Source organism: Naegleria fowleri, assembly GCF_008403515.1.
Source record: "Naegleria fowleri strain ATCC 30894 chromosome Unknown tig7, whole genome shotgun sequence".
NCBI lineage: Eukaryota > Heterolobosea > Eutetramitea > Acrasida > Naegleriidae > Naegleria > Naegleria fowleri.
The window spans coordinates 648,196-672,537 of NW_025407939.1; the positions used below are offsets into that span (position 1 = coordinate 648,196).

The window sequence follows — 24,342 nt, forward strand, 5'->3', positions numbered from 1 at the left end:
ATTGTAGGTTTGTTTTCATAGTAGTACTACTTTTCATATTATTTTGAAAATATTTGTCCGAATTGATTCCACAACACTGTAGGAACGTCTGTAAAAGGTTCCATAATGGTGCTGAACATGTTTTGTGAATGTTCATAATTCTTGTAAATGTTGTGAATGGATAGTGAAACAATGTACACGAAAATGAAAAGAATCACATCAGAAACAAGAGTATTCAAAAAAGCCCATACACTTTTTGCATATAGGAAAGTGTCTAGTGGTGTGTCAGTGCTCATCGAAAAAACAGAATGTCCAAAAAGTAAGCTTGGCAGCAACAACGCAATTTCAAAAGTCAGTATCATTGCAAGTGGTGTAATCTTGTTGGAAAAGGCAAATACTTGCTCCACAACCTTCTGAATGTTTGCATTAGAATTTGTGGAAAGTGTCACTCCTTCATTGTTAATGATAAATGAGAGGGCACAGAAAACAGAAATTAGTACAACAAGCCATGGACGAATTCTTTGCAAGATACTTGGCCTTGTTCTCGAAAAAATTGATTGATTGACTTGAATTGTGTTCAAGTGCAAGTCGCCTCTCGTCGATTCGTCTTGATTTGGCTGAATAACTGGAATTAAATTGGAAAAATCGATGGGTTGGGTAAATTCTTTTGTCTCGTGGTGAATTGTTTTTGGATCGTGTAGCTTAAATGTTGGGGACTTTTGCACATTCTCCTTGTCATTATTTCTTTCTTGTATGTCCGTATTCAAGGCTGGCTGAGGTATTACAGAAGGTTGTGTTCCAGCTTCGATGCTACTAATATTATTATTATTATTATTATTTACAACTGGATTTTCTGATTTTGTTTCCGTAGGTGATGATGATGATGGAGCATAGGTGGATGAATCACCATACATGAGTTTTTGCATTCTTGATTCTTCGTTTCCTTTGATTTTCTCTGCTCTTCTTTTCCGAAGAATCTCTCTTTTTTCTTCATCAGTTAGCTTTTTACGCGATGGTTTTTCGGAAGAAGAGGGTGTTAATGATGATTCTTGATCCGACATTTTTTAAAATTAAAATGATCCGACATTTTCAGTGTGCAACAACAACAATCATTGCAGATTATGATACAGAATGTGCAATATGGTGAAATATTTACTCTTCCAAAATGTAAATTGTACAAAAAAAGAGAATCATTATGGTGTCGAATTTGTAAAAATAACAATCTGTGAAATATGGATTGTGAGATGATGATACCTCAAAAAAGACCAAATCATCAGCTGATCAATTTAAACTTGTTCAAGAGTTCTTTCTACTTGCTTTGTGGCATCCTTAATTTTAGAATGCAAATCTTGTAATTGCTCTGCATTGCATGAAATTGTTACTTCTTGCCCGTCCCTACATTTAAATCTCACAGTGTAAACTGGTTCGTGGATTTGTTTGACATCATTTGTTTTCAGCACATAATCTAACCTCCAGTCGAGCTCAACAATTTCTGGGAAAGCAAATGTTTTTTGCTTCAAAACAAATTCACGAATTTCGTTTTTGTACAATTCATATTGCTGACCGAGGTAGTTCAATCGGTTCCGATTCGTAAAATGATCCTCCAGTAAATGGTTGAGTTCAATGGCAGCAATATCATGCTTGGCAGCTTCTAAAATTAAATACACTAAAGCCGATTGGACGGCCTTTTGATCAAAACTGGGGGGTACCAATGAAGATGTATTATTCTTGAACACCTCTTGTGTTTTTTCAGGAAGAGGTTTGTTTGATGTTTTCAAAATGGAGAGTATTGATGTCGAAACTAATTGTTCAAAATCCTTCTCACTGAACTGTTGTTCATCCGAGAGAGCAGCCAAAACGTGTCGACAAGAGGCATTAATTTCCATTTTTTTTTGTAAAGATTTTTCAACGCTCTGCCATCAACGCTTCATCGTCTTATCAACGACAGATAAGATGGAAGAACCCAAAGACCTCATTGATCTCGGTTTCAAGACGAAACAAACGAATTTCGTTTCAAGTTGAAAACTTTTTCAGAGAGATCTCTCTTTAAAACAAACTTTCCCATTTTTGAATGGACAGTTTTAGAGATTTAATGACTTGTATGACAGAATATGTCACTTTTTGTGCCACATTTGAAATCGTCATCATCATTTTCTCCATCAACCACAAAGCTTTTTAAACAAAAACACCTCAAAGATTGCTTTACGTTGTTTGGTTTTCTCGGTCTCCTCCGTTTTGAGCAGGAACATTGTCACCAGTAGTCATCATCTCCAATCTGGCAGCCAAACTCTCAACAGAAGCTTTGTTCACTGACAAAACGAAAAGTGCTTTTTCCAAATTACTCCATCAAGTGTGAGACAGTATCATCATTTGATCGTTGAATTATAATTATTTCATCCAATCCCTTCATCGAATACATTTGAATCGTTGGCTCGTCAAACAGCAGCACTATTGCGTGAAGAGTCATCATCCAAGAGCCCGACAAATTTATTTAGTGGTAGTATACTTTCGGCAGCTCTGATCATCACCTAAATCTGAAACACCACAGGACAATCTGAGGAGAGTCTCTCGTGCATCAACATCTTTTGCTTCATTTCAATTAGGCAAGAATACACAAGAAGAAAATAACACCACCACACATTTCCCTTCCGACCTACTCGCACCACGGCGACCACATCTCAAGAGCCATTAACAACGCCAATTCCATTCATACTCCATTCATTATTATCCACGGGACATCTCAATCATACAACAAGAATAACAACAACACTCCTCTTCACAAAAACCAAGTACACGACTCTCTCTTCTTTCATGATTGTTTAAAACAAAACCCTAAACCCATATCAACAAGTAATAAGAGTACTCTAAGTAACATCAATCTTTCCTGAACAACAAGAATCATGAACAATTCAACACCAAACAATGTATCATCATCTTCAACTTCCATCAATCCCGCCTCCAATGTACAATCTCCTCAAACAACCATGAACAATTTAGATCCGAATATAAATAATAGCAATAATAATAATAATAATAACAGCATGTTGGGAATGCTTTCTTCATCATCAGACCAAATCATGGGAGGAGCAACACCTTCATTCAATAATCAATCTCAAATTTTACTGGGAAATTCAGGGAATGGACCTCCCCTTGGTCATCAAATTCTCCAACTTCTCAACGCTGATCCGAATATTCTAAACAATCCTTTTGTGAGGAAGTTAATGAGTTCTAGCAGTGGAATGAATGCCATGATGCAGCCTGCAAGTAACAACATGATGATGACGGGTGGAGGCGGTACATTATCAGTAAGTAATCAAGTTTTATATTCGAAAAAAGGTAATCGCAGTTCTAAGAACACCCTGCAACAGCAACAACAACAAAATAATAACATGATGATGATGGCAAGCGGAAGCGGTGATGGAATGAACAATAATTCACAACAATCAGGAGGAAATATGCAAGAAGACGTTCTTTCAAGTCAATTGTCACAAATGTTTAATCCTTCATCGTCAACAGGACCCAATCTTCAAATGATGATGGGAGGAATGATGCCAAATAGAAATACCTTACCTGGTACACCAGGTTCACAAATGACCGTTGCATCAACTCCTGGAACACCTGGAAGCAGTAATATGCCAACAAGCGCTTCGGGATGGACTCAAAAAGAGGTGGACTACTTGAGAATGCTCATTGCAAACAATCAGGATTCCCTTGACGGTCTTCGACAATATTTTCCAAAGAGATCGCCACAAGACATCCAAAACAAGATTCAACAACTCTTGGCAGAATCAAAACAAATGAATAATTCGGGCACTGCTGGTTCATCATCGTCATCATCAACACCCACAACCGCAATGAACACTTCGACCGCTGCTCTAAAGAGAGGAAGTTTTTCAATGCCATCACCAGGTGGTGATCCACAACAAAAGAAACTTAAAACTGATTCTCCAGTGAATGCAAAACCTTCTTCATCATCAACTTTTACAACGACTCCAGCTTCTCCTTCCTCATCTGTCACCAACAACCAACAACAACTGAACAATAATACCACAAGCAACAAACCATCATCTCTCACTCAACAAGTCAACAATCCAACACCTCCATCAAATCAACCAATGACGACGAGTACTTCAATGAATTCAGCTCTATCCGAAAAGTATATTCAAAATTTGCTAAATCAAAATTCGGTATTGATGACAGAAATCAAGAATAATTTAGAAAAGAAGACAATATCAGCAAATATTCCTCTCATTGCTAAATTCAGAGAAAATACAATACAAATTCTTACTTGCATGTCCATGATGGATGGAATAATGAGTCAAATGCCTGCAATACCTGTCAAACTCAGCACCATTGTCATACCAAAAGTTAACCCGCAACAGATGATGCCACAACAGCAACAACCATCACATATGAATCTCCAGCAACAACCACAATCACAACCATCGCAGCAACAACAATCAACCAACCTTACCAGCAATGCATCAAATCCCAACACAGGCATGTTTCAAAATAATCTCAACGCCACTGTCACGCAAGGTAACGCTCCTTCATTTGCAAATCAGAAGAAGATATAATAAAAAACAATTAATTTATCAAGCAAACATTGAGCGAATAATGAAAGCACGAGAATGGATTGAATTCAAAGATGACATTTTGCAGGATAAGTTTATTCGGATTTTTGTACTGAAACGTTATATCTGTTTTATACAGGTGGTTGTGTTTATCCAGTTGTCGAACGACTGCTATACCTCTCTCGACAAAGAAAATCATTAAAGATGGATCAATCCTATCCTTGGAATCGAAAGCAGTAACACACTCAAGAAAAAAAAAGAAACAACGATTAAGGAATAAGAGGACCGCAGGTTACCAAGGAACAAAGAGTTGCTCTTCATGACTTTCACAGTAGCAGAGGGAGATGATGTTAGTTTTTGAATCTCTATGTGGTTCTTGCTATGTGAGAGGGGGAGTGGTTGTTCTTGTTGCACTTGACCCATCATTGTCTTGTTGGAAGATGATGACATTGTGAAAGGTATTGAATCAATTTGCTCTGATTCCTTATTATTCAGCGAAGAAGGGGCAAGGGCGGTGATGGTTGTTGGTGGTGAGAGCTGATCATGGTACGCTTCTAGTAAGCAAGACGATGCCTCTTGCTTCAATCGTTGCTCACGACTTGGACTCAAAACAAAATATCTCATCTGGAGATTAGGCACACAAGCGACGAGGATTGATTTTGTTTTCTGAAAGGTTATTCAAAAGTGGCTTTGACTCAACCTCTTCATTTATTTCCTTTTGTTTTATGCAGCTCCGTTTATTCCTCGTTATCCTTTCACTTACTCACCTAGAATATTCGGTGCACCCACCACATTAAGCAAGGGACGACAAGTTTTAGTTCGAATATATTTCCCTAAATGCAATCATTCTCCGAAAGACCTCAATTACATATGGTTTTGGCCTGTATTATGTATATCAAACAGTTAACTTGTGAAAGCTGTATATATGTTCAAATTTCACCCAAGGATTGAAAGTTTGATGAACAAGTATTGCCCGAAAAGAAAAGGAAGTTATCCAAACTAAAGGGTTTGATTTATGTGGATTCGTTCGTCAACAACCACATTATGATTCACTTCAACAGAAAATAGGAACGTTCATCAACCCAGGACTAGACAAACGCAATACAAGCGTTGCAAACTTTTCAACACAATAATAGAGATAAACAGCCATGACCATCAACTTGCTCTTGGAAATTATGACTCGCTTTCTTTCCAGGTTCGTTGCGACAACCACATTTATTATGTTTTGATCTCACAGTTTATTGGAACAATTCTGAACAATTGAGGAAGAACAGGTTGAAGGGGAGGGCGGTACTATCGAATGAATTTCCTTAATGACCTCTTCCAGTTCTTTCATTGTTAAAGGGTTCCTTAGTTTGGAACAAAATGGAAGTTCTCGATTCAGTGAATTCTCGCTGCAACCTGGAATGGTGGATGAAGATTGAACCTTCTCTTCATTGGAAACAATCACCAGGTTGGTACGTCTCTTCCTCATGGATTGAAGAAGTTGACGAGTTTCTAAGGGATGATTCTGCTCCATTTGCTTGAGCATTTCTTCATCCATGAAAACAACATTGACCTGACCACGAACAAGTTCTTTGGTGTCCAATAATTGCTTTCCGTCGTTAACACTGAGTATAATTTCTTGTCCAAGGCGTTTCAATGTTTTGATCAGTACCATGCGATGAATGGTGTTTGAAGCTGCCACGACTATTTTCAATACCTTGGTTTCGTTTAGCGTCTCATTAGTGCTGCCATTGTCGTGATGATGGTCATGTCTGTCCGTGTGCATTATCACTTTTACAGCTGGAAGAGCTTCTTGAGCATCACCTGATATCAGTGAATGATCGAGCTGATCATGTTCAGAAGCTTGTTCATGGGAAGAAGGTGAGATTTGGACGTCCGTGGAACATTTGCCTTCTGAAACTTGTCGACTCGACCTTTCATGATTCTTTGGTTCTATGTACAATCGTGTTGTTGAGGAAGCCATCGTCGAGAGAAGAGCTTTATAAAACTGCACAAAAGCAGTTATTAACAAGCACAAGGCAGTTTGAAGGAGGACGAGAAGATGCAACACCTTGTCCCAAAGTCTAGGAAGGAAGGAGGATTGGTTGAAAAGGGCAATGAAGGGAAAATGGCAAGCGAGAAGAGGATCCTCTTGATCGGAGAGTAGAGAAGAGGTTGAGAGAGGTTGGAAGGATTCTGCATTTACAGTGGAGGAGGAGAGATCACCATTAGGATGATCATGAGAAGGACTTTGATGAGAGGAACTTTGTCGACTTCTAAATTCCCTACTGGGGCTCAACACAAAATACCTTGTCATTTCCGGATGATCCTGAGAGAGAAATCTCATATTGAGGTTATTAGACTCGTGCGTGATTAATGTTGTTGGGGTTGAGATGATGGGGTTGGTGGTCGTTGTTTGAAGCCCAACTATGCATGAATATGGTGAGCTTCCTCGAAAGTTGTTGCTAAATGTATTTAAATTGAAACACCAGAAAGAAAGGACTTTTGCAAACTTGACTGAAAGACGAGTGAGAATGAGAGTACGACTAGCAACGTTGTTTTTTCCTTCTTGTTTTTTGCCAGCAGCAAAACATTCAACACACAAAACGTTGAGCAACATTCTTGTTCGAACCGTTCGTCATCTGCAATACCCACGTGCAGGCTCACAATCTCTCTTTGGAATTTATTTCGCCAATCTAGGGCACCAAAATGTACAACGTGGAAGAAAAGAAAGTATCCACTCATGGTACCAAAATACGATGGAACTTTGGTGTCGAATCTTGTCATACTTTTTCGATTTATTTGTTCTGTCATCCATCACCTTAATTGGTAGAGGAGAGAAAAAAGGCTAAAGGGAGTGGTAAGAGAGATACGTTTGTCAAACCTGGATTCAAATGAAAAACAAGTGTTATGGTAGTTGGCAAATGGCTAAGTCTTGTATCAGTTGGTACCAGATATGGTGATGCTCTGGCAAGGGCTGAAATTGGTATACATTTTTCGTCACTCAACGATGCGTTTGAGATGCAAAAAAAGTTTCCAAAGTTAAAAGAAAACAACCAACTTACATTAATAAATATCACATGAGTAATATTACTGTAAGGCGGTTTAGCACAGGGGCAGTGCATCAGTCTTGTAAACTGAGGGTCCAGGGTTCGATTCCCTGAATCGCCTTGTTCTTTTTCACACCAGGTGTAATGATTATTATGGTTTTGTTGTTATGGTTTAAAAGCCTTGCAGTCTGTATGGTTCTCGGACAGACCTGAGGATTGATGCACTGCCCAAGTTCTGTTTTTGTATACCGACCGGATTATTTTATTGCAACATCAAAATTTGGCCATTTGGAATTACCAATGCTATTTTGGGTGAACATCAGTAAAAATGGCAAGTAGAGAGTTTGTTGTTGTTTCGAATGGTAAAGTCTCAGCATGCACCACCAATAGGTTGCAGTGGTTGAAAATTCATTGGTTGCAACACCATTTCAAATTTATTGGTTCAAATCTGAAAGGTTGACTCACAACGACATCTCTACGTTCATGCAACTACAAGTCGACACTAATTCGTCTCATGTCCTTGAGTGATCCTTTGCCAAAACTCTTTTGGATGAAGATTTAAAGATTTACTATCGGACTTTCAATTATATATCAAAATGCAATTAAGGAACGAGATCACAAATGCATCACCTGTTTTCATTTTTCCTTTTGTTGAGCGGATACTTTTTAGAAGACCACTCATTACCTTAATGGTCAGATGATGACAAAATCGTTTCACTTGGGGTTCTGTTTGTATTGGATACGGATGGACGAATAATCTTGTGAATTGTTGCGATCATCGTCCACTCTCGGGGTGAAACTTGTTCCTCTGAACAGTTGTGAAACTTTTATTGACCACGCGTACACACTCATCGAAATAAAAACAAAGTTGTGAAACATTAGAAGAAGTGCTGTGACGAATGGAAGACCAGACAGGAAACGATACGGAAGTGCCATGTTTACTTTCTCTATCGTTTGATAGCAGAAAGATAGTATCCAACGGCGATAAGCAATTGTTGCAAGTGTGTATCGATGACGCATCACTATGGTGTCTCTTGGCAATCTTATTCATTGTGTTCGTTTTGATTGTTTTGATTGTCTTGATGATGCGATGGTCCACTTTGTCATTCTCACCACACATGAAGTGCTGCTTTTTCAATGTTTGTTTAAATCCAGTGTATGATTCGCAGAAATGGTGTGCTTCTCTGTTCAGTTCTTGTAGTAGTAGTACTGTTGCTGATAATTGTGCATTGGAACTGTTCGACGATCATCATCATCATCCTCGTTCGTCTTTGGTTGAGAATGGAATACTACTCGATGAAGATGCCATCACGACCATGCAACATCATGTTTCACACCAACTTCGAACTGCAAGTATGGCCATCGGTGGGAGTCTCGACATTTTGAAGGAGTTTCTTGATCAAGAAACAGTTGCTCAAGACGACAGCAGCAGTCGTAGTGTCTATTGTGAATGCAGACATCATCCAATGAAGAGTTTCAGATCATCATCGGAACGACTCGAGTTACTCAATTACATTGAACAAGCAAATGAAATGCTCCTCTCATTGGCAGTAGAAATTGCTGGAAAAAGCATGGTTTCCACCGATCGATGATTATTATTAGCAACTCAACTCGAGAGAAAAGACTCTTGAGGACATTATTCTCGAAAAGAAACACAACCTTATCTCATTAAAAATTAATTCTCAAATACTCTCTTTTTTTTAAGGACATGATCACATGAGATTGATGATGTTAGTTCGAGCGTATAGGCAGTAGTACCAGGGCGTTCCTCTTGTCATAATTATGAGAAAGACCGAAAGTCGATTTCGGATTCGGAACACAAATTCCTAGGGTTCTCTCATCGTCCTAATCCAAAGGAACACCAACGAAAAAATGTGTGCTGCTGAGAAGACACGATTGAAATTGGAAGGATTATCATTCAAGAGGAGGAGTTCAAGTGGTGGTGGTGGCGGTTCATCATCCGATGCGTCCAATGTTTGTGTGATGGCCTCTACTTTTTCATGGAGTAACATTTCTTACACATTGCCTTCAACGGATGAATTTCATATCTTGGTGTTTGAGTTTAGATATAAACAAATACTTGGTGTCGGAAAATCATTAATTCCAATTGATGGTATGTGCTTTAAATGATGAACAAGAGAGATGTGTGTGCTACGGATGGTGTTTTTCTTATTGTTGGATGTTATGGATGAACCAATATATATGATTGATCTCGTTGATGAAAACTGATGATCATATTTTAAACCTATTTTTCTCGTATTTGGTGCATCTTTAAAATCGATCCTATCATCATTTTGACACACTTACCACGGCTCGCTCGACAAAGAACATGGACGTGTTATGTTTTTGCCTAGAGCCGACTACAACCAAAGTGGGATTCAAAGCAAAATTCTTAGTCTTGAAAGATCTGATTCTGTTCTTGATTGTCAAATGAATGAAACCAACGCCAAGTTAGAAAAGTCTTGCATTTTGTCAATCAGTCTTTTTTATGAACAAGTGGTGCAAAGTGAGGTGTCTTACAGATCCTTAGATTTAAGAGCTCATAATTTTGAGCCTCATGAATATTTTGCGAGTATGGATTTTGTGATTGTTACTTCACGTGATGGAAAGAAACTTGTGGTGATAGAAATAGGTAAAAACATGTGTACCATTACATACAAGCATACAATTGTAAGAGTTGCAACAAGTCCAATCGCTGAACGATTTGTCGTTGAGCTTTCAGATGGATCCATTTTAATCAATGGAATACATAAGAATAGTTTCTTGTCAGGCATTCCAATGAAATACATTAGTTGTTGCAATCCTGCCATTAGTTTCTTTTCAAAGAGTGGCCAGTTTTACGGACTTGGAAATGCAACAAGTAACTTGTTTGGAATTGCTGAACAAGAAAGCAATCCTTCAAAGTATACGCTACCAGAAGAAGGATCAACTAGTATTTACCATGTGCATTTTCAATTTCCTAAAGCTGTGAAAAATATGAAGAGCGGATTTTACACAAATGTGTTTCTCTTAGAGGATGGATCTGTGTATGGGTACGTTGTGATAATCACAAGATTACTCTTTAATTTTAAATTGATCTCTTTTTCTACCTCTTTTTTGATTATATTATAATTATAATCATTATTACAATATATGACATTTGTGACAGATGTGGATACAATTGCAATGGCCAAGCAACCGGTTCAACAAAGTCACATGGAAACCCTGGCCTCACTAAATTTTCATTACCGTGGAAACACAACGAAAATAAGGAAATTATTGACATGGGATGCACCTCCATTGGAACCTATTTCACGACATTGGACACTAAAAAAACAAAACAAACATACATTATTGGAGATGTGGTTAAATCCTTTAATGTTGACAAACTTTACAGTACTTCTCCTGCTGTTTACGTTATTGATTGGGAAGCTCTTGAAAATGAATTGAAAAGTTTTGATTTTATAAGTCATCATGCACTTCCGAATGAAGTTGTTCCTGGTGGTTGGTTTTATTGCATTGCCTATAATAGAAATCAGCATGGTGGATTTCTTTATGAAAAATATTTGAAAACTCGATTAAGAATGCTTGTTCATTGGGAGGATCATGAAGAATTGCATGGCAAGAACTTTTTCACAGATTGTGTATTTGTATTCGAGAAGTAATAATTTTTTTCTGAATAATCAAAAAGACTCCAAAAGGGTTTTTCTCCTATATGGTTTATATGAAACGACCACAACGAGCTGTACTAAGTACAGTAGAATTCTTTGTTATTCTTATTATTTCAATACCAGTAATCCTATACCAAGACCTGTATTTGAACCCACAGTAATTCCAAATAATAAAAAGAAGGTCATCATGGTTGCAGTAATTTCCTTTTCATGCAAATTTGTAAATTTCTTTGGTGCATTCGACATTAAGACACTACAATCATGCATTCGCAAATGATTATGATAGGCAATTCAATATTAGTAGTAAACAAATCAATGTTAGTAATAATTTCATGTCTTAAAAATCACACTTTAATTCTACTTACCTATTTAGATATCCCCCAGATAAAGACAATAAAAATACCAAAATCAAAGGAATACTGTCATGATTGAATATCTTTGGATTTAAACAAAATATAAAGAGAGGAATAAACAAAATTCTTAATGCAATAATCAAAAACAACACTATTTCCATTTTTTCAACTTGACATGCATTCCATAGATTGAATTTCTTGAATTGAGAAGGATTGTCAATAGAAGAATCCATTAAATGATTCATGAAGTCATTAGAAATACTGATCTGAGTAGGAGTAGGAGTATTCTTAGAATCCAACATTGTTTCTGAATAATTTCCATGTTGAATAGGAAAGAAATCAATCCAATAATAGGCAATTCTTCCAACAAAGTCATAAATTTGAAATGTTAAATTTGTCCACACTGGTAACCATGTTTCCATAGATGTTCCAACATAAATAGTTTCAACACTACTACTCAAACCAGGGAATACAGTAAGTGTTACAAAAAAGTCTAAAAACACACTCAATGCATAAATCCATATTTTCTTTCCAATATTAGTCACAATATTCTTAATCGAAGTTATTTCATGATGACTTTTTTGTGTGAAAATCGTAGTAGTTGGTGCAGTAGTTGCATTTAATTCAATATTACTATTGTTATTATTATTGTTATTACTATTAATATTAATATGGATATTATTAATATTATTGTTATTAGTAATGATATTATTAAAATCACCAGGATCATTTGTCGTAGTGGTCATGTCACCAGTATTCTTCATGTCATTTGTGTAATATTTCACCACTCGAGTTTTTGTCAAGAAATAAAAAGTAATTAAACACACCACATTCAAACATGCACAACATGCAAAATAAATAATGGTCGACATGGAGAGAATACGAATAGGAACATCTCCATCGTATCCTCTCTCAATAGTGATTTTTGTCAATATTCTTAAACAAGTAATAAATAATCCAGCAAATGCACTTCCTGAGACATTATGAGAGTCACACCATGCATGAAGTAATTTAATCATTATATCCAACAATTCATAAATGTACATGTCATGAATGTAAATCATTTGATAAAGAAACATTTCACTTACCTGACACAACAGTATTCATATAATGATGAGGTAATTTACTTGATAATCCATAAATAGAGCTTTGAATACTTCCAGTACAAATTGCCATCAAGACAACCAATCCCAAAATGATATAAAATTCAATTTCTCGATGATTAATCACAACATATAATAATGGTACAATGATTAACAATATAGTGAGTATAAAATAAGGAATGTAGATTCTAAATAAATATCGAATATAGGTTCCATATTTGATTAAAACAAATAAAGAAATTAATGTGGAAAGAGAATAAACAGAGGTCATCCAAAGCATAATTCTTTGAGCATGATATAATTTCAATAAATAATCGACTGCAGACAACATTGCATTCCATGGAAATAATTCACCCATTCCCTGTAAGAAGAAAATAATTGTGACAAGATGATATTTATCTTGTGGTGGTGAAGGATTATCAAGATTGGAAGGACAAGATAGAAATTGAATTGTTGAATCTTGTTGTGTCGAAGAAATCTTGTGGTCCATCATGGACATGGTGGAATGATTTTGATCATGAGGAGGGTCGGAAGTGATCAATTCTTCCGATCCAGAACTCATAGAATTCCGATCATTTTCATCGTTGTCATTGTGAGGTCGACGATGATCACTACCACCACCACCACTACCACCACCTTCATCATTCTCGGTGCTGTGTTTCCTTGATGTGTCCACCACAGCTGTGATCCTAGTGGTGGTACTAGTGATGATGGCGAGATCATGTTTCTTGTTCGACATTTTTTTAGTTGGGTTTTCCTATTTTGATATCAAATCCACAATAGAGAACTCTTTTCCTTCTCATTTCCATCCAAACGTTCAACCTACAAGAAGGTTCATTTAGGTTCATTTGAAATCCAGTGCTGACACACGTCCACACTCTAAAAAATCATGACCACACAATGATGAATGGTCCACCACCAAACACCATTGTCATCACCGTCATGACTCGATCAAGAAGGAAGTCACACACTCATGTTTCTGCTGCTTCATCATTATTATCGATGGGTGTGTGTCTTCTTCTATTTCCAATCCTCATCAAGTTTATTTTGACCACGGAGATTGGAGGAGAAGTTTCAAACTCGTTGTTGTTGGTGAAAGGCTAAAACCAGTGATGATTCCATTCAACAACAGGAACAACAACAAACATCATCATTCTATAATGAAAGATCCTCTCTTTCAATACCACCACTCAATGTTCCCAATGTTCCGCCAAAACTTTTGAATGAAAGACATTCATCATCAATGACTTTTGACACATCATCCTCTCGTTCGGTACAAACTGCCAATACACCCCTCAATGTTCCCAATGTTCTGTTTTTCAAGTTTTACATTGATGAACATGTGCGCTACGAGGAGGATTTGAAAAATTGCAATTCTTCACTGGATCCATGCTTTCGGATGGACCATGCATTGTCATTTGTCAAAAACTCAACCATGAAGCAAGTTGAACCAACAGGAGCAGCACCTCTCGTGCGCATTCAATTCCATCTCATGTCGAACCTCTCTTCTTCCTATTATTGTGGTAATTCCATTATTGAGAATTCTGATGACAATTTTACGTATGAAGTTCAAGTGTTTCCATATTATTCGGTCGATTCATTTCGAACAACGAACATTCATTGTCACAGAGACCTTAATGATTCAAGCACAAGATTGCACATTCAATAATATTCCTGAATTCCTAGTTGAGAAATTCAATTTTATGACCATACATGGATGCTCGCTCACAAACACACGTATTACGGCCAGTTTTGGAGAGTCTGCTGTCATTCAATTCAGCCGTGCCACAAGTTCCAGTAGTTTATTCACTGTTAAGGGAGTTGTGAGTGTCACCATTCAATATAATGAAATTTATGACAATTTTATGCCTCTTGACACGGATAGTCGAGCAATTTTTGATATTGTACTCTCTGATTTTGTGTATGTGTATCGAACGAATATTAGAGGCAGCTCCAAGAAAGCCATTTACATTGATGAAGCCAACTCTATTTTTGTCAGAGAGAGTAATTTTGTGAACAATCAAGGAGGAATATTCATTAACAAAGTGGTACGATTTTCGTCAGGATTAGATAGGAATGTTGTAAAAATATGGAACTGTCAATTTGTGAACAATACTCATTCAGGAGATGGAGGAGCAGTCAATATTCCAAAAGCAGATGGAATTGAGATTTTTGATTCTATCTTTTTGAATAATGTGGCACGAAATGGAGGAGCAATTTTTATGTCTCATGGTTTTGGAGAAATTTCAAATTGTACATTTTCAAATAATGTGGCTCTATCAAGAGACAGTATTGGAACTACTGGAAATGGAGGAGCAGTATATTTGAATGACATGTACGAAATCAATATTCACAGTTCTAATTTTATTCAAAATCAAGCCACTAAGGGAGGAGCAATTTTCATGTTGAAAAAGAAGGATTTACTATTTCTAGCTCTCCAATTCAATCTGGATTGTGTTGACAACACAGCCATTTATTTCGGACATTGTTTTTACTCAGACCAATCGGTTGATCTTTTTGGATATTTGAATTTCAACAAGATTCGTGGTGCTGAGGTTGGAAATTATCAAATTTCTACATCTTTTACTTCAATCACTGGATGGTCTTTCAACAATGCCCAACAAACAAGAGAGTCCAAGATTTATCTATTTCCAGGACAAGTCATTTCCATCTCATTTGGAATTGTTGACTATTTTGGGCAAAACATTTCTCGACTTCAACAACAGCCAATACTCTCTGCAGATGATGACGACATGATTCTTCCAACTGTTGATTTTTCCAAAAACAATAATAGTGTTGAAAGATTATACTTTGAAATTAGAGATGCATCTGTGAAATATTTTAATTTCTCAATTTCATTCCCTGGAACCAGCATGAGTGCACCAACATTTGAAGTGCATGTACAGGATTGTCCACCTGGTTTCTATCTTTCAACCATTTCTTCTGCATCTCGTCGTCATATTTGTCAAAAAGATCTTCCATGGCCTGTGATCATTCCTCTCATCGTTTTGGGATCATTGTTAGTTTTTTCTTTTGGAATATTTATTGGAATTGTGGTTCTGTATTTTGGATGGCGTATTGTGACTCGATTGAGACAATTGAATCAAAGAGAAAAAGCTGAGAAAAAACTGGAAAAGAAATTATTGGACAAGAAGTTTATCTTTTCAGGAGATCACATTGAATTATCAAATTATGATTTACAGACCAAATTGCTTGATGATTCTATGATGGATTCTACTGGATCTATTAATAAGAAAGACAAGAAACTCGCTAAAAAAGATACATTTATCATTCCAATTGACACAATTGATGTGATTAAAAAGATTGGAGAAGGTGCTAATGGTAAGTGTATAGAATCTACTGGCCATCGAGTCGACGATTTTACACAACAAATAATGTTCCACATTGTGTACACAGGAATTGTGTATTTAGGCAAATGGTCCGGAACAGAGGTTGCCTTAAAGAGTTTAAAATTCGATTCGAACGATGATTCGAGTCAAGACAACGAAGAGTTTGAGACAGAAGCCGCTCTTCTTAGTGATTTGAGACATCCTTCCATTGTTTACTTTTATGGAGTTGCCATGAGTAAATCTGTCAAGTACATGGTTGTGGAATATCTCTCAAAAGGATCTTTAGATAAGGCAATTTATAATTCAAAAATGGGAAAAGAAATTTTGACATTGGAAACTAAAATTTTAATTCTGAAAAGTGTTGCATCAGGAATGAGTTATCTGCATTCCTTAAAGCCCTATGCCATTATTCATAGAGATTTGAAACCTGCCAACATTTTGTTAGGTATGTGACGCGTGAATGTTACCAATCTCGATTTTTATAATTATTATTTTTAATTATTAACATTTTTAATATTATTATTAATAATTAACATTTTTTGAAATTATAATTATTAACATTTTTATGTTGTGACCAAAGATGGAGCCATGAATGCTAAAGTCTCAGATTTTGGCTTATCCAAACTCGTGTCAACCAATGCTACAGCCACCATGACCACTAATTTAGGTACCTTGTTTTATATGAGTCCTGAAATTTTAGGTGATTCGAATGAAAATTCCATCACCACCAAATTGGATGTTTATAGTTTTGCCATTATCATGTATGAATTGTTTTTTGAGGAGAATCCTTATTTGGATGCTCATTCAGAAAAGATTCATCGATTTACTCCAGCAGATAATTCCGACAAGTCATCATGTTTCAATATTCCAGCAAAAGTGATTAAGGGTTTCAGACCTAAAATTCCATTTTCAAATGAGGAAGAACAACGAATTTGGATTTCAGAGTAAAAAAGGCCACGAGAACCTTTCATGGACAATACGAGTATTCTAGAATTAACGAGTGAATATTTACAATTGATGGTCCAATGTTGGAGTGGAAAATCACAACACCGACCTGACTTTTCTTTTGTGACGACAACACTTTCGAACATGTATCACAAGTTTTTTCATTGATTGGACTATTTGTCAAAATCTCCTGAATTCAGTTGAACTCTGATCTCACATTAACTCTAAACACATTTAAAATTGCAATTCATGGTCAAAACTGTGGGCTGCTTTTTTGCAAAATACCACAGCACCAGCAGCGATCATTTCTCTACCATTCACCAAAATGATTTTTCCAAGAGGTGGACATTTGGAACATTCTTCCACTTGCAACAATGAAAATGGACGAATTTTTACACGAGCTCGTATACCGCGTGTCAATTCATCGATGGATCCAACTGGTTTCATATTTCGATCCAATTTGCAAATAATATCTTCGAGTTGACATGTCACATGAGCTGCATGCACAAATAACATGCATGTCAATCCAACTTTGTATCCCTTTTTTGGAGCTTCCACACGATAATGTTGGCTTCAAAATAGGTCACTATATTTGTACCACTTCCAAACACGATACCTTTGTGTAGATCCTTCGTTGATATTCCTTTCAGATGAATACCACAATAATCTCGTGCATTGGCACTTTTAATGGATTCATGAAATTGTTCGATGGAATTTGCTTGTTTTTTAACAACATGTCCTGAAGAAAGAACGAGATGCACTTGATCAGAAGCTTCAAGTCGACCTGATAAAATCTTACATTCAACCACTGTTCCAATTCCTCCAATCCTGTGAACATTCATGATACAAGCTCTTAATTCATGATTTTTTTCTTCCTTCTTTTTCATCTCAATGACTAGTGAACGTGTGACAATACTTGAACAAGAGTTTGTTTTGGAAATTTTGGATGAGGCCAGCGTTCTTTTTCATTCACAAGGCCTTCACCAGTTTGCAACATAAAAGGAACCACAAAATAATCATTTGCTTTCATTCCACACTTTTCAAAACCATTATTTAAAATTTTAAATAATTGATCTAAAATGATCCTTCATGTTTTTAGAACCATTACTTGTTTCACAGTTGACAGCAAAAATTAAATATTTCATTAAAATAATGATTCATTTTGAATTGTGATGAAATCTTCACACGAAATGAAAACTTAGAAGTATTTATCTCCAAATTGTGAAAAATAAATTTTAATATCTTGAAGTGTTGAAACCATCACTTCTTTCATCCTTTTCATGTAAAAGCTTTCTCAATTTGTATTGTTGATATTCCTTTGTGAATTGAAATCTCTTGTATGTGTCATGCATGGAATGTTCTGTTTCAGTTAATGCCTCTTTGAAAAGTAACACCACATTCGCAGTGTTAGCAAAGTTAGTTTCATATTCCTTATTAAATTTCAATATCAGTTTGCTTGGAAGATTCAACTGATACAATGATGTTGCTGGAATAAACAATTCATAAAGATTCACTGCAACTTTTCGTTGCTCTTCCTCAGAAAGAAAGAGCGAATTCAAAAATTTAAGAACTTCTTCGTAGAAAATAACATTCTCTGAAGAGAGTTCATCTCGTGAGTACAATTTAAATTGTTCTCTCATATAATTGTCACTTAATAGTTGTGAAAGTGATGATCTTCGTGACCTTGTATTTAAGGGCACTGCTGTCATGTCAGCAGAACTGGTTTTTTGAGGTGATGGCCTCTTGGTGGTGCTGATTCCTTTCGTACAGGAATGATCATCATTGTGATTTTCCTCATCGGAAGAATCAGTAGTGGAGTTAGATGATGCTGGAATGTTTTCTTTCCTCTGCAAAATTGAAAATTCCAAGTCAAATGGCTTACTAATTTCAATCACTTCAGACTTGGGATCGTCACATGTTGGATCATGGTTGTTGTTGTTGTTGTGATTCAAGTGAAGAATATGATTCAAATTTAACTTGGGGATCATTAGAGTGTTTCGTTTGTTTTTCTTCGAAGAGAAACTTCCTGTGGGTGTTTTTGGTGTGTCTGTGGAAGAGCTCACTGATGATCGATTGGAATGAGTCAAAGAAGTGTTTTTTGAATGTACGAATGGTTGAACGTTTGAAGTATCAATGACACCGCCGCAACAATCTTCATCGTCACTGTCCACTGTGCTGGTGTTGCTTTCTTTCGTGTTCTCTTGCAATTTCTTCAAGTTGAGAGTGAGTCCTAAACAAAAGGATTTTCTCTTTGTCAGTGGAGCAATAGATGTGGCAGTGGAAGAAATGCTTGTTGCTTGTTGCTCGTTTGATGTGTTCTTTTTTGGAGAGATTGAAAAATTGGAAACAAAATCTGTTTGAGCTTTCTTTAAATTCTTGCATAATCCATAGAAAGAGTAGCCAGAGTCTTTGAAGTGTTTTTTGTGTGTCATGTGAAAGATAAATCTAAAGTGAAGCATCAAGTGACAAAGAGACTGTGAGAGGAGTCTGACTTCTTCTTGAGAAGAAATTCCTTGAAGAGCTTCATGAGAATTCACTATTCGTTCGGCATTTATCAATTGACACACGAGTGTGACAGCTTCACGACCCGTAAAACTGTCTTTGAAAGACTTGAGCAAGTGTCGGTTGTCTTTTGGTATGATCTGTTGATGAAACTTAACTGCAAGATCAATTAAAAACTCTGAAGAAATATTTCTCTTTCTAATGCAAATCTCTGTAAAATCAACCAGTTGTTTCTTCTTCTTCTTTAGAATTGTGTTTGCTGACGATGAAATGGACCTTCTTGGAGAAAGAGGTGACATCCCAGCAGTGTCACGACTAGATTTGGGAGAATTGTTGGATGATGAAAACAATCCATCTTCATCATCACCCATTAAAAAGCAACGAAAATCTTCGTAAAATCGATCTAGATCAGCATGGTATTTGATTGATAAAGATGTGAGATTGTGATCACCACTGACCACTGAGTCAGAGGCTGGATCAACAAGTGTGGTTGGCGTTGACGACGACATGGTTGTTGTGATTGTGGATAATCTGGGTGATTTCAATCGTTGGTCGTCGGGATCAGAGCATGAAGTGTTGAACGCGGAAGCCGTGACGGAAGTGATTCGCTTCTGAGAGATGGTTCGCGTGAGTGTGGTCGCCATTATTTTTCTGAAATCGAATTCTTCGGTTGAAACTGAGATGGTTATTGGAATGACCGGCTTTTAGTTTTTCAAAATTGTTCTTTGGGTGTTGATTGAGTGTTTGGAGAGTGTGGACTCTATATATTTTGTGAAAGGACTTTTGGATTGCAAAGGACAATTACTGACAGGAAAATGTCAAACTGCAAATGCAAAAATTGAAATGTTGGAAAATTGCAACAAGTTGATGAGCGAGACTGAAAGGATGTAGAAACGATTCAAAGAGAGAGTTGTCTGGACCAAAAATTCAAAGCTCTAAATTCGTAAAGATCTTTCTCATCAGTGAGACGATGTGTCTATTAAAAAAAGTATTTTTGAGAAAAGTCTGATCGCCGGCCTTGGACTCACCACTCTAATGAAGATGATGTTATTGATTGTGCAATCAAAGACAACAATTATCCACTTGCAAGAAATATTTTGAAATGCAGCAGCAAAAACACACTCTCAGAGAAGAATCGTCTCTCTCTCACAAATTCGATTTTAATTTTTTTTCAAACCGAAATTTTAGGCTTACGTCTTGGTTAGGAAAGGTTCATGGTGGGTGAAATAATGATGGATGAAGAGAAATGACCAAGAGACAGCACACACATGAAATGATGGCCATGAAAATGATTTAAATGGAGATTGCATTATGGTTATTTGGGAAAATTGTTCGACTAGAGCGTGAGTATTTATACAACGACGACAATTCAAAAAGTTGAAGATATCAGCGAATAGGTTTTGATGAAACCCTTGGAGCAACAAGCCTTACAGTTATTGAGCTAGGACATTGTAATGTCAGCCACCGAGTATCTCCCCATCGTCGACGGGGAGTAATTTTAATTCGCCGATCAAGATTTTATTTGTTTTGGGTGTTGATTTGGTCCTCAAAAATGGATAAAAAGAGGCCTTTCGATACCACTACCGTCTTCCAACAACAAAAAAAATACAACATTTCTGAGTACAACAATACTTGTTGGTAATCATCATTATCCTTATCATCATCATCTTGATTCCGAAACTGTAAAATGATCTTTAGACAACTCATCTCTGCTGATACCTCCACTTATACTTTCATTTTGGGCTGCGAAGTTACAGGAAAAGCTGCCATCATTGATCCAGTGATTGAAGAATGTGAAAGAGATGCCAAATTGATTAATGAGCTTGGACTCACTGTGACTCATATTTTGGATACTCACGTGCATGCTGATCACATCACTGGTGGTATGGAGTTGAAGAAGAAATTCCCAGGAGCCACTCACTGCTACTCTATTCATTCGGGTGTAACTTTTACTGAAGGTTTGACCTTAGTCAAAGAGGGTGATGTCATCCAAATTGGCGATACTGTCAAAATTCATGTTCTTGAAACTCCAGGACATACCGATGGATGTATTACCTATTATTTGGATGACAAATCCATGGTCTTCACCGGTGATGCATTGTTCATTAGAGGTTGTGGCCGTACCGATTTCCAACAAGGAAGTGCTAGCAGATTGTACGATAGTATCATGAAGATTTACTCCTTATTGCCAGACACTTGTCTTGTTTATCCTGGTCACGACTACAAGGGAATGCTCTGCTCAACTATTGGAGAGGAGAAGAAATTCAACCCAAGAATTTTCGCCACACAAACCAGAGAAGGTTTTGTTGAAATTATGAACAATTTGAAATTAGCAAAACCAAGATATCTCGATGTAGCCTTGCCAGCTAACTTGGTCGGTGGTGTCAAACAGCAATAAGTGAAGGCTAATGTAAAAATTTCGAAGAATTCAGTGAATTCAAATCTGACCGAAGCTGGGTTCGATTGTAATAAATGAATTTAGTGTGCAACAAGTTCCCAAAGTTCATTGTTCAATAAAAAAAATGGGCAACAATTTCAACTCGCAACGAAACAACCAATCATGTCCACCACTGCAACTCTCCAAAAGCCAACTCTCTCAAGTTCAAGCCTTTGATGCAGTAGAACATTTCTTTTATGATTGTTTTCCAACAGATGTTCCGATCAAATCCCACAAATCTTCTTCATATGTGACTGAAAAGTGGTTGAATGGTATCGTCCAAATCGGAGATGACTACACAAGAATGCTCTGTGAAATGTCTCTGCAATTAGAGAATCGAGAGTTGAAATGGCTTTCTCAAAGTTTGGAGCGCAACGAAAAGAGAAAACAACTCTGGGTCAAGAAATTGGCTCTCTCTCGAGAAAATGTTGAAGATGATCTGGGTGCAAAAATGGAAAGCAACAGTGGTGCATCCGTGTCGAGTGGAATCGAATTCACCTGCTCTACTTTTGAGTTTAACATTCAACTCTTGGACTGTAATCAATCATTTAGAATTACCAAACATTTACATGCATCCATTATGAGCTCTTTTAGTGAGGTCTTTGAACAAGTCATTTATGAAGGTGTATCCGTAAACTCCAATTCCTTTTCAATATCCCTAAAACTTGATGGAAATTCTTTGAGTGGACTCTCCATGTTCCAGCGAGCAAATTCTGCCAATCAGAAAAAATTATATCTCACCAATTTAATTGACTTGTTGGCTCTTGCCATTTACTGTCCATATTTATTTATTGAATTTTGTATATTTGCAAGATTGGACGAAGTACTTGAAGTGGGAGGGGATATTTATGACAAGGATTTTTACATTAAGGACTTGATGCAACTGTTTGAGTTGGTCAAACTGAAACATTTAAATGTCTTTAACGAGTATCTGCGATTTGAATTGATGAGGCAGGGAAAGAACAGAACGGATGATTTGTTGCAGAGTTGGGAACATGTAATGTTGGAATCGTTGGTGCACGTAGGCACAGGTGAAACAGACAACTCCACACCCTCTACATCAATGATAATGGAAATGGCTCCCTGTCGTGAGGAACTCATTACATTTTCCTCCAATTTAGAAGGTCAATCAGAAATCGAGACAACCATCTCTGTCGTCAAGGATCTTGTCTTGTGTCGATCCAACTTTTTTAACACAATGATTTCAAGTGGAATGAGTGAATCTCAACAACATGTGATTGGACTTGAATGCTCCATCGAAGTTATGAAAAATATGTTTAATTTTGTATATACAGGATCATTTACGAATGAGTCTATTGCTATTGAGTTGTTAATGTATTGTGATATGGTTGGATTCAAACATCTTTCGAATCGATGTGCTCATGTCATTAAGAAGAATATTACATCCATCGAGGAGGCAAAAACCATCTACGATTTAGCGAAATCGTTTGAACACATTCGAGCATTTGAGCTTATTAAGATCTATACCGTTCTATATTGCTATTATAAGGAAATTTATAGACAAAATTTTGCCAATGCACAAGATTGGGCCGTTCCTGAAGAAATGAAAAAGAACGAGCGTGTGGAAGACTTTACTTTACAATCGACGTGTTCTCCTTCAGCTACTGTACAAAAGAACTATTATAGAAGTTATGAGGAATATCGAATAGTGTGTTATGGTATTGGAACAAAATCTGGAGCCAATCGATTGCTCTATCAACGAGCTCACAAAAAATTTGACAACTCTACTCTCTATCAAAAAGATGGAATTTATTATGGGCCCATTTTGCACTGTGGAGTACTGACGAAATCTTCACCAATTAATGACTCTGTTGGAAAAGTGATCTTGTGTTTGTCTGTATTGTTTGAAGGAGATGTTGAGAGAGAACTGACAGAAATTTTCAATAAGATTCCAAAACTTGTGAAACGCAGAGCAGTTCGTCTGTGTTTAACCATGTGTGATTTACCTCGTGCGGTGTGGAAAATCGATCGAGATGCATTATTCACTCTCGCTATTCGCCATGGAATTCTTGTCATTGAAACTTCGGCATTGTTGGGCGTTAATGTTTCATTTGATTTCTAAAATCATTCGAAATGCCGACGGATTTACAAGGAAAGTTAGAGCTTTTCAATGATGATGATTCAAGAATCCTCGTCCTCCTCCTTCTCATCAATTTGAACCACTATTATTGCTGTACAGTATAGGCAGCAAGTGGATTGTTGAACCTCAACCTCTCAAGATATGTACCCAATTTTGTGAAGGACACCGAGTCCACAATCTCGAAGGCTGAGATTCTGGTCAGACCTTACGGAAGGCAAAGAAGTGGAAGTTTTAACTCTTAAAAAAAAACGTTTTTGGTTCGTTGGTCAAACTTGAAGATCGGGTTGTGCATCATCCGTTCATGCATCCATCT

The 24,342-nt window shown here is 36.8% G+C and overlaps 11 protein-coding genes across 11 annotated transcripts; 6 read left to right on the forward strand and 5 right to left on the reverse strand.

The window, feature by feature from the left end:
* Nucleotides 1–38: 38 nt before the first annotated feature.
* Nucleotides 39–1,040, reverse strand: FDP41_011006 (uncharacterized protein; the record flags this gene model as incomplete). The annotated part of the gene is made up of 1 exon (XM_044701368.1): nt 39–1,040. The coding sequence occupies one exon, from the start codon at nt 1,038–1,040 to the stop codon at nt 39–41; it is 1,002 nt and encodes a 333-aa protein (XP_044567741.1).
* Nucleotides 1,041–1,265: 225 nt separating this feature from the next.
* Nucleotides 1,266–1,865, reverse strand: FDP41_011007 (uncharacterized protein; the record flags this gene model as incomplete). The annotated part of the gene is made up of 1 exon (XM_044701369.1): nt 1,266–1,865. One exon carries the CDS (start codon nt 1,863–1,865, stop codon nt 1,266–1,268), a length of 600 nt encoding a protein of 199 aa, XP_044567742.1.
* A 1,014-nt stretch (nt 1,866–2,879) lies between these two features.
* FDP41_011008 (uncharacterized protein) lies at nt 2,880–4,556 on the forward strand (the record flags this gene model as incomplete). The annotated part of the gene is made up of 2 exons (XM_044701370.1): nt 2,880–3,284; nt 3,333–4,556. 2 exons carry the CDS (start codon nt 2,880–2,882, stop codon nt 4,554–4,556), a joined length of 1,629 nt encoding a protein of 542 aa, XP_044567743.1.
* A 1,228-nt stretch (nt 4,557–5,784) lies between these two features.
* FDP41_011009 (uncharacterized protein) lies at nt 5,785–6,855 on the reverse strand (the record flags this gene model as incomplete). The annotated part of the gene is made up of 1 exon (XM_044701371.1): nt 5,785–6,855. The coding sequence occupies one exon, from the start codon at nt 6,853–6,855 to the stop codon at nt 5,785–5,787; it is 1,071 nt and encodes a 356-aa protein (XP_044567744.1).
* Nucleotides 6,856–8,487: 1,632 nt separating this feature from the next.
* Nucleotides 8,488–9,180, forward strand: FDP41_011010 (uncharacterized protein; the record flags this gene model as incomplete). Its single annotated transcript, XM_044701373.1, has 1 exon — nt 8,488–9,180. One exon carries the CDS (start codon nt 8,488–8,490, stop codon nt 9,178–9,180), a length of 693 nt encoding a protein of 230 aa, XP_044567745.1.
* A 280-nt stretch (nt 9,181–9,460) lies between these two features.
* Nucleotides 9,461–11,232, forward strand: FDP41_011011 (uncharacterized protein; the record flags this gene model as incomplete). Its single annotated transcript, XM_044701374.1, has 3 exons — nt 9,461–9,701; nt 9,915–10,620; nt 10,737–11,232. 3 exons carry the CDS (start codon nt 9,461–9,463, stop codon nt 11,230–11,232), a joined length of 1,443 nt encoding a protein of 480 aa, XP_044567746.1.
* Nucleotides 11,233–11,346: 114 nt separating this feature from the next.
* On the reverse strand, nt 11,347–13,433 carry FDP41_011012 (uncharacterized protein; the record flags this gene model as incomplete). The annotated part of the gene is made up of 3 exons (XM_044701375.1): nt 11,347–11,491; nt 11,604–12,564; nt 12,680–13,433. 3 exons carry the CDS (start codon nt 13,431–13,433, stop codon nt 11,347–11,349), a joined length of 1,860 nt encoding a protein of 619 aa, XP_044567747.1.
* Nucleotides 13,434–14,331: 898 nt separating this feature from the next.
* Nucleotides 14,332–16,992, forward strand: FDP41_011013 (uncharacterized protein; the record flags this gene model as incomplete). The annotated part of the gene is made up of 3 exons (XM_044701376.1): nt 14,332–16,036; nt 16,112–16,489; nt 16,625–16,992. 3 exons carry the CDS (start codon nt 14,332–14,334, stop codon nt 16,990–16,992), a joined length of 2,451 nt encoding a protein of 816 aa, XP_044567748.1.
* Nucleotides 16,993–18,224: 1,232 nt separating this feature from the next.
* On the reverse strand, nt 18,225–20,135 carry FDP41_011014 (uncharacterized protein; the record flags this gene model as incomplete). The annotated part of the gene is made up of 1 exon (XM_044701377.1): nt 18,225–20,135. One exon carries the CDS (start codon nt 20,133–20,135, stop codon nt 18,225–18,227), a length of 1,911 nt encoding a protein of 636 aa, XP_044567749.1.
* Nucleotides 20,136–21,178: 1,043 nt separating this feature from the next.
* FDP41_011015 (uncharacterized protein) lies at nt 21,179–21,889 on the forward strand (the record flags this gene model as incomplete). The annotated part of the gene is made up of 1 exon (XM_044701378.1): nt 21,179–21,889. The coding sequence occupies one exon, from the start codon at nt 21,179–21,181 to the stop codon at nt 21,887–21,889; it is 711 nt and encodes a 236-aa protein (XP_044567750.1).
* Nucleotides 21,890–22,013: 124 nt separating this feature from the next.
* Nucleotides 22,014–24,011, forward strand: FDP41_011016 (uncharacterized protein; the record flags this gene model as incomplete). The annotated part of the gene is made up of 1 exon (XM_044701379.1): nt 22,014–24,011. One exon carries the CDS (start codon nt 22,014–22,016, stop codon nt 24,009–24,011), a length of 1,998 nt encoding a protein of 665 aa, XP_044567751.1.
* Between the last annotated feature and the right edge of the window lie 331 nt (nt 24,012–24,342).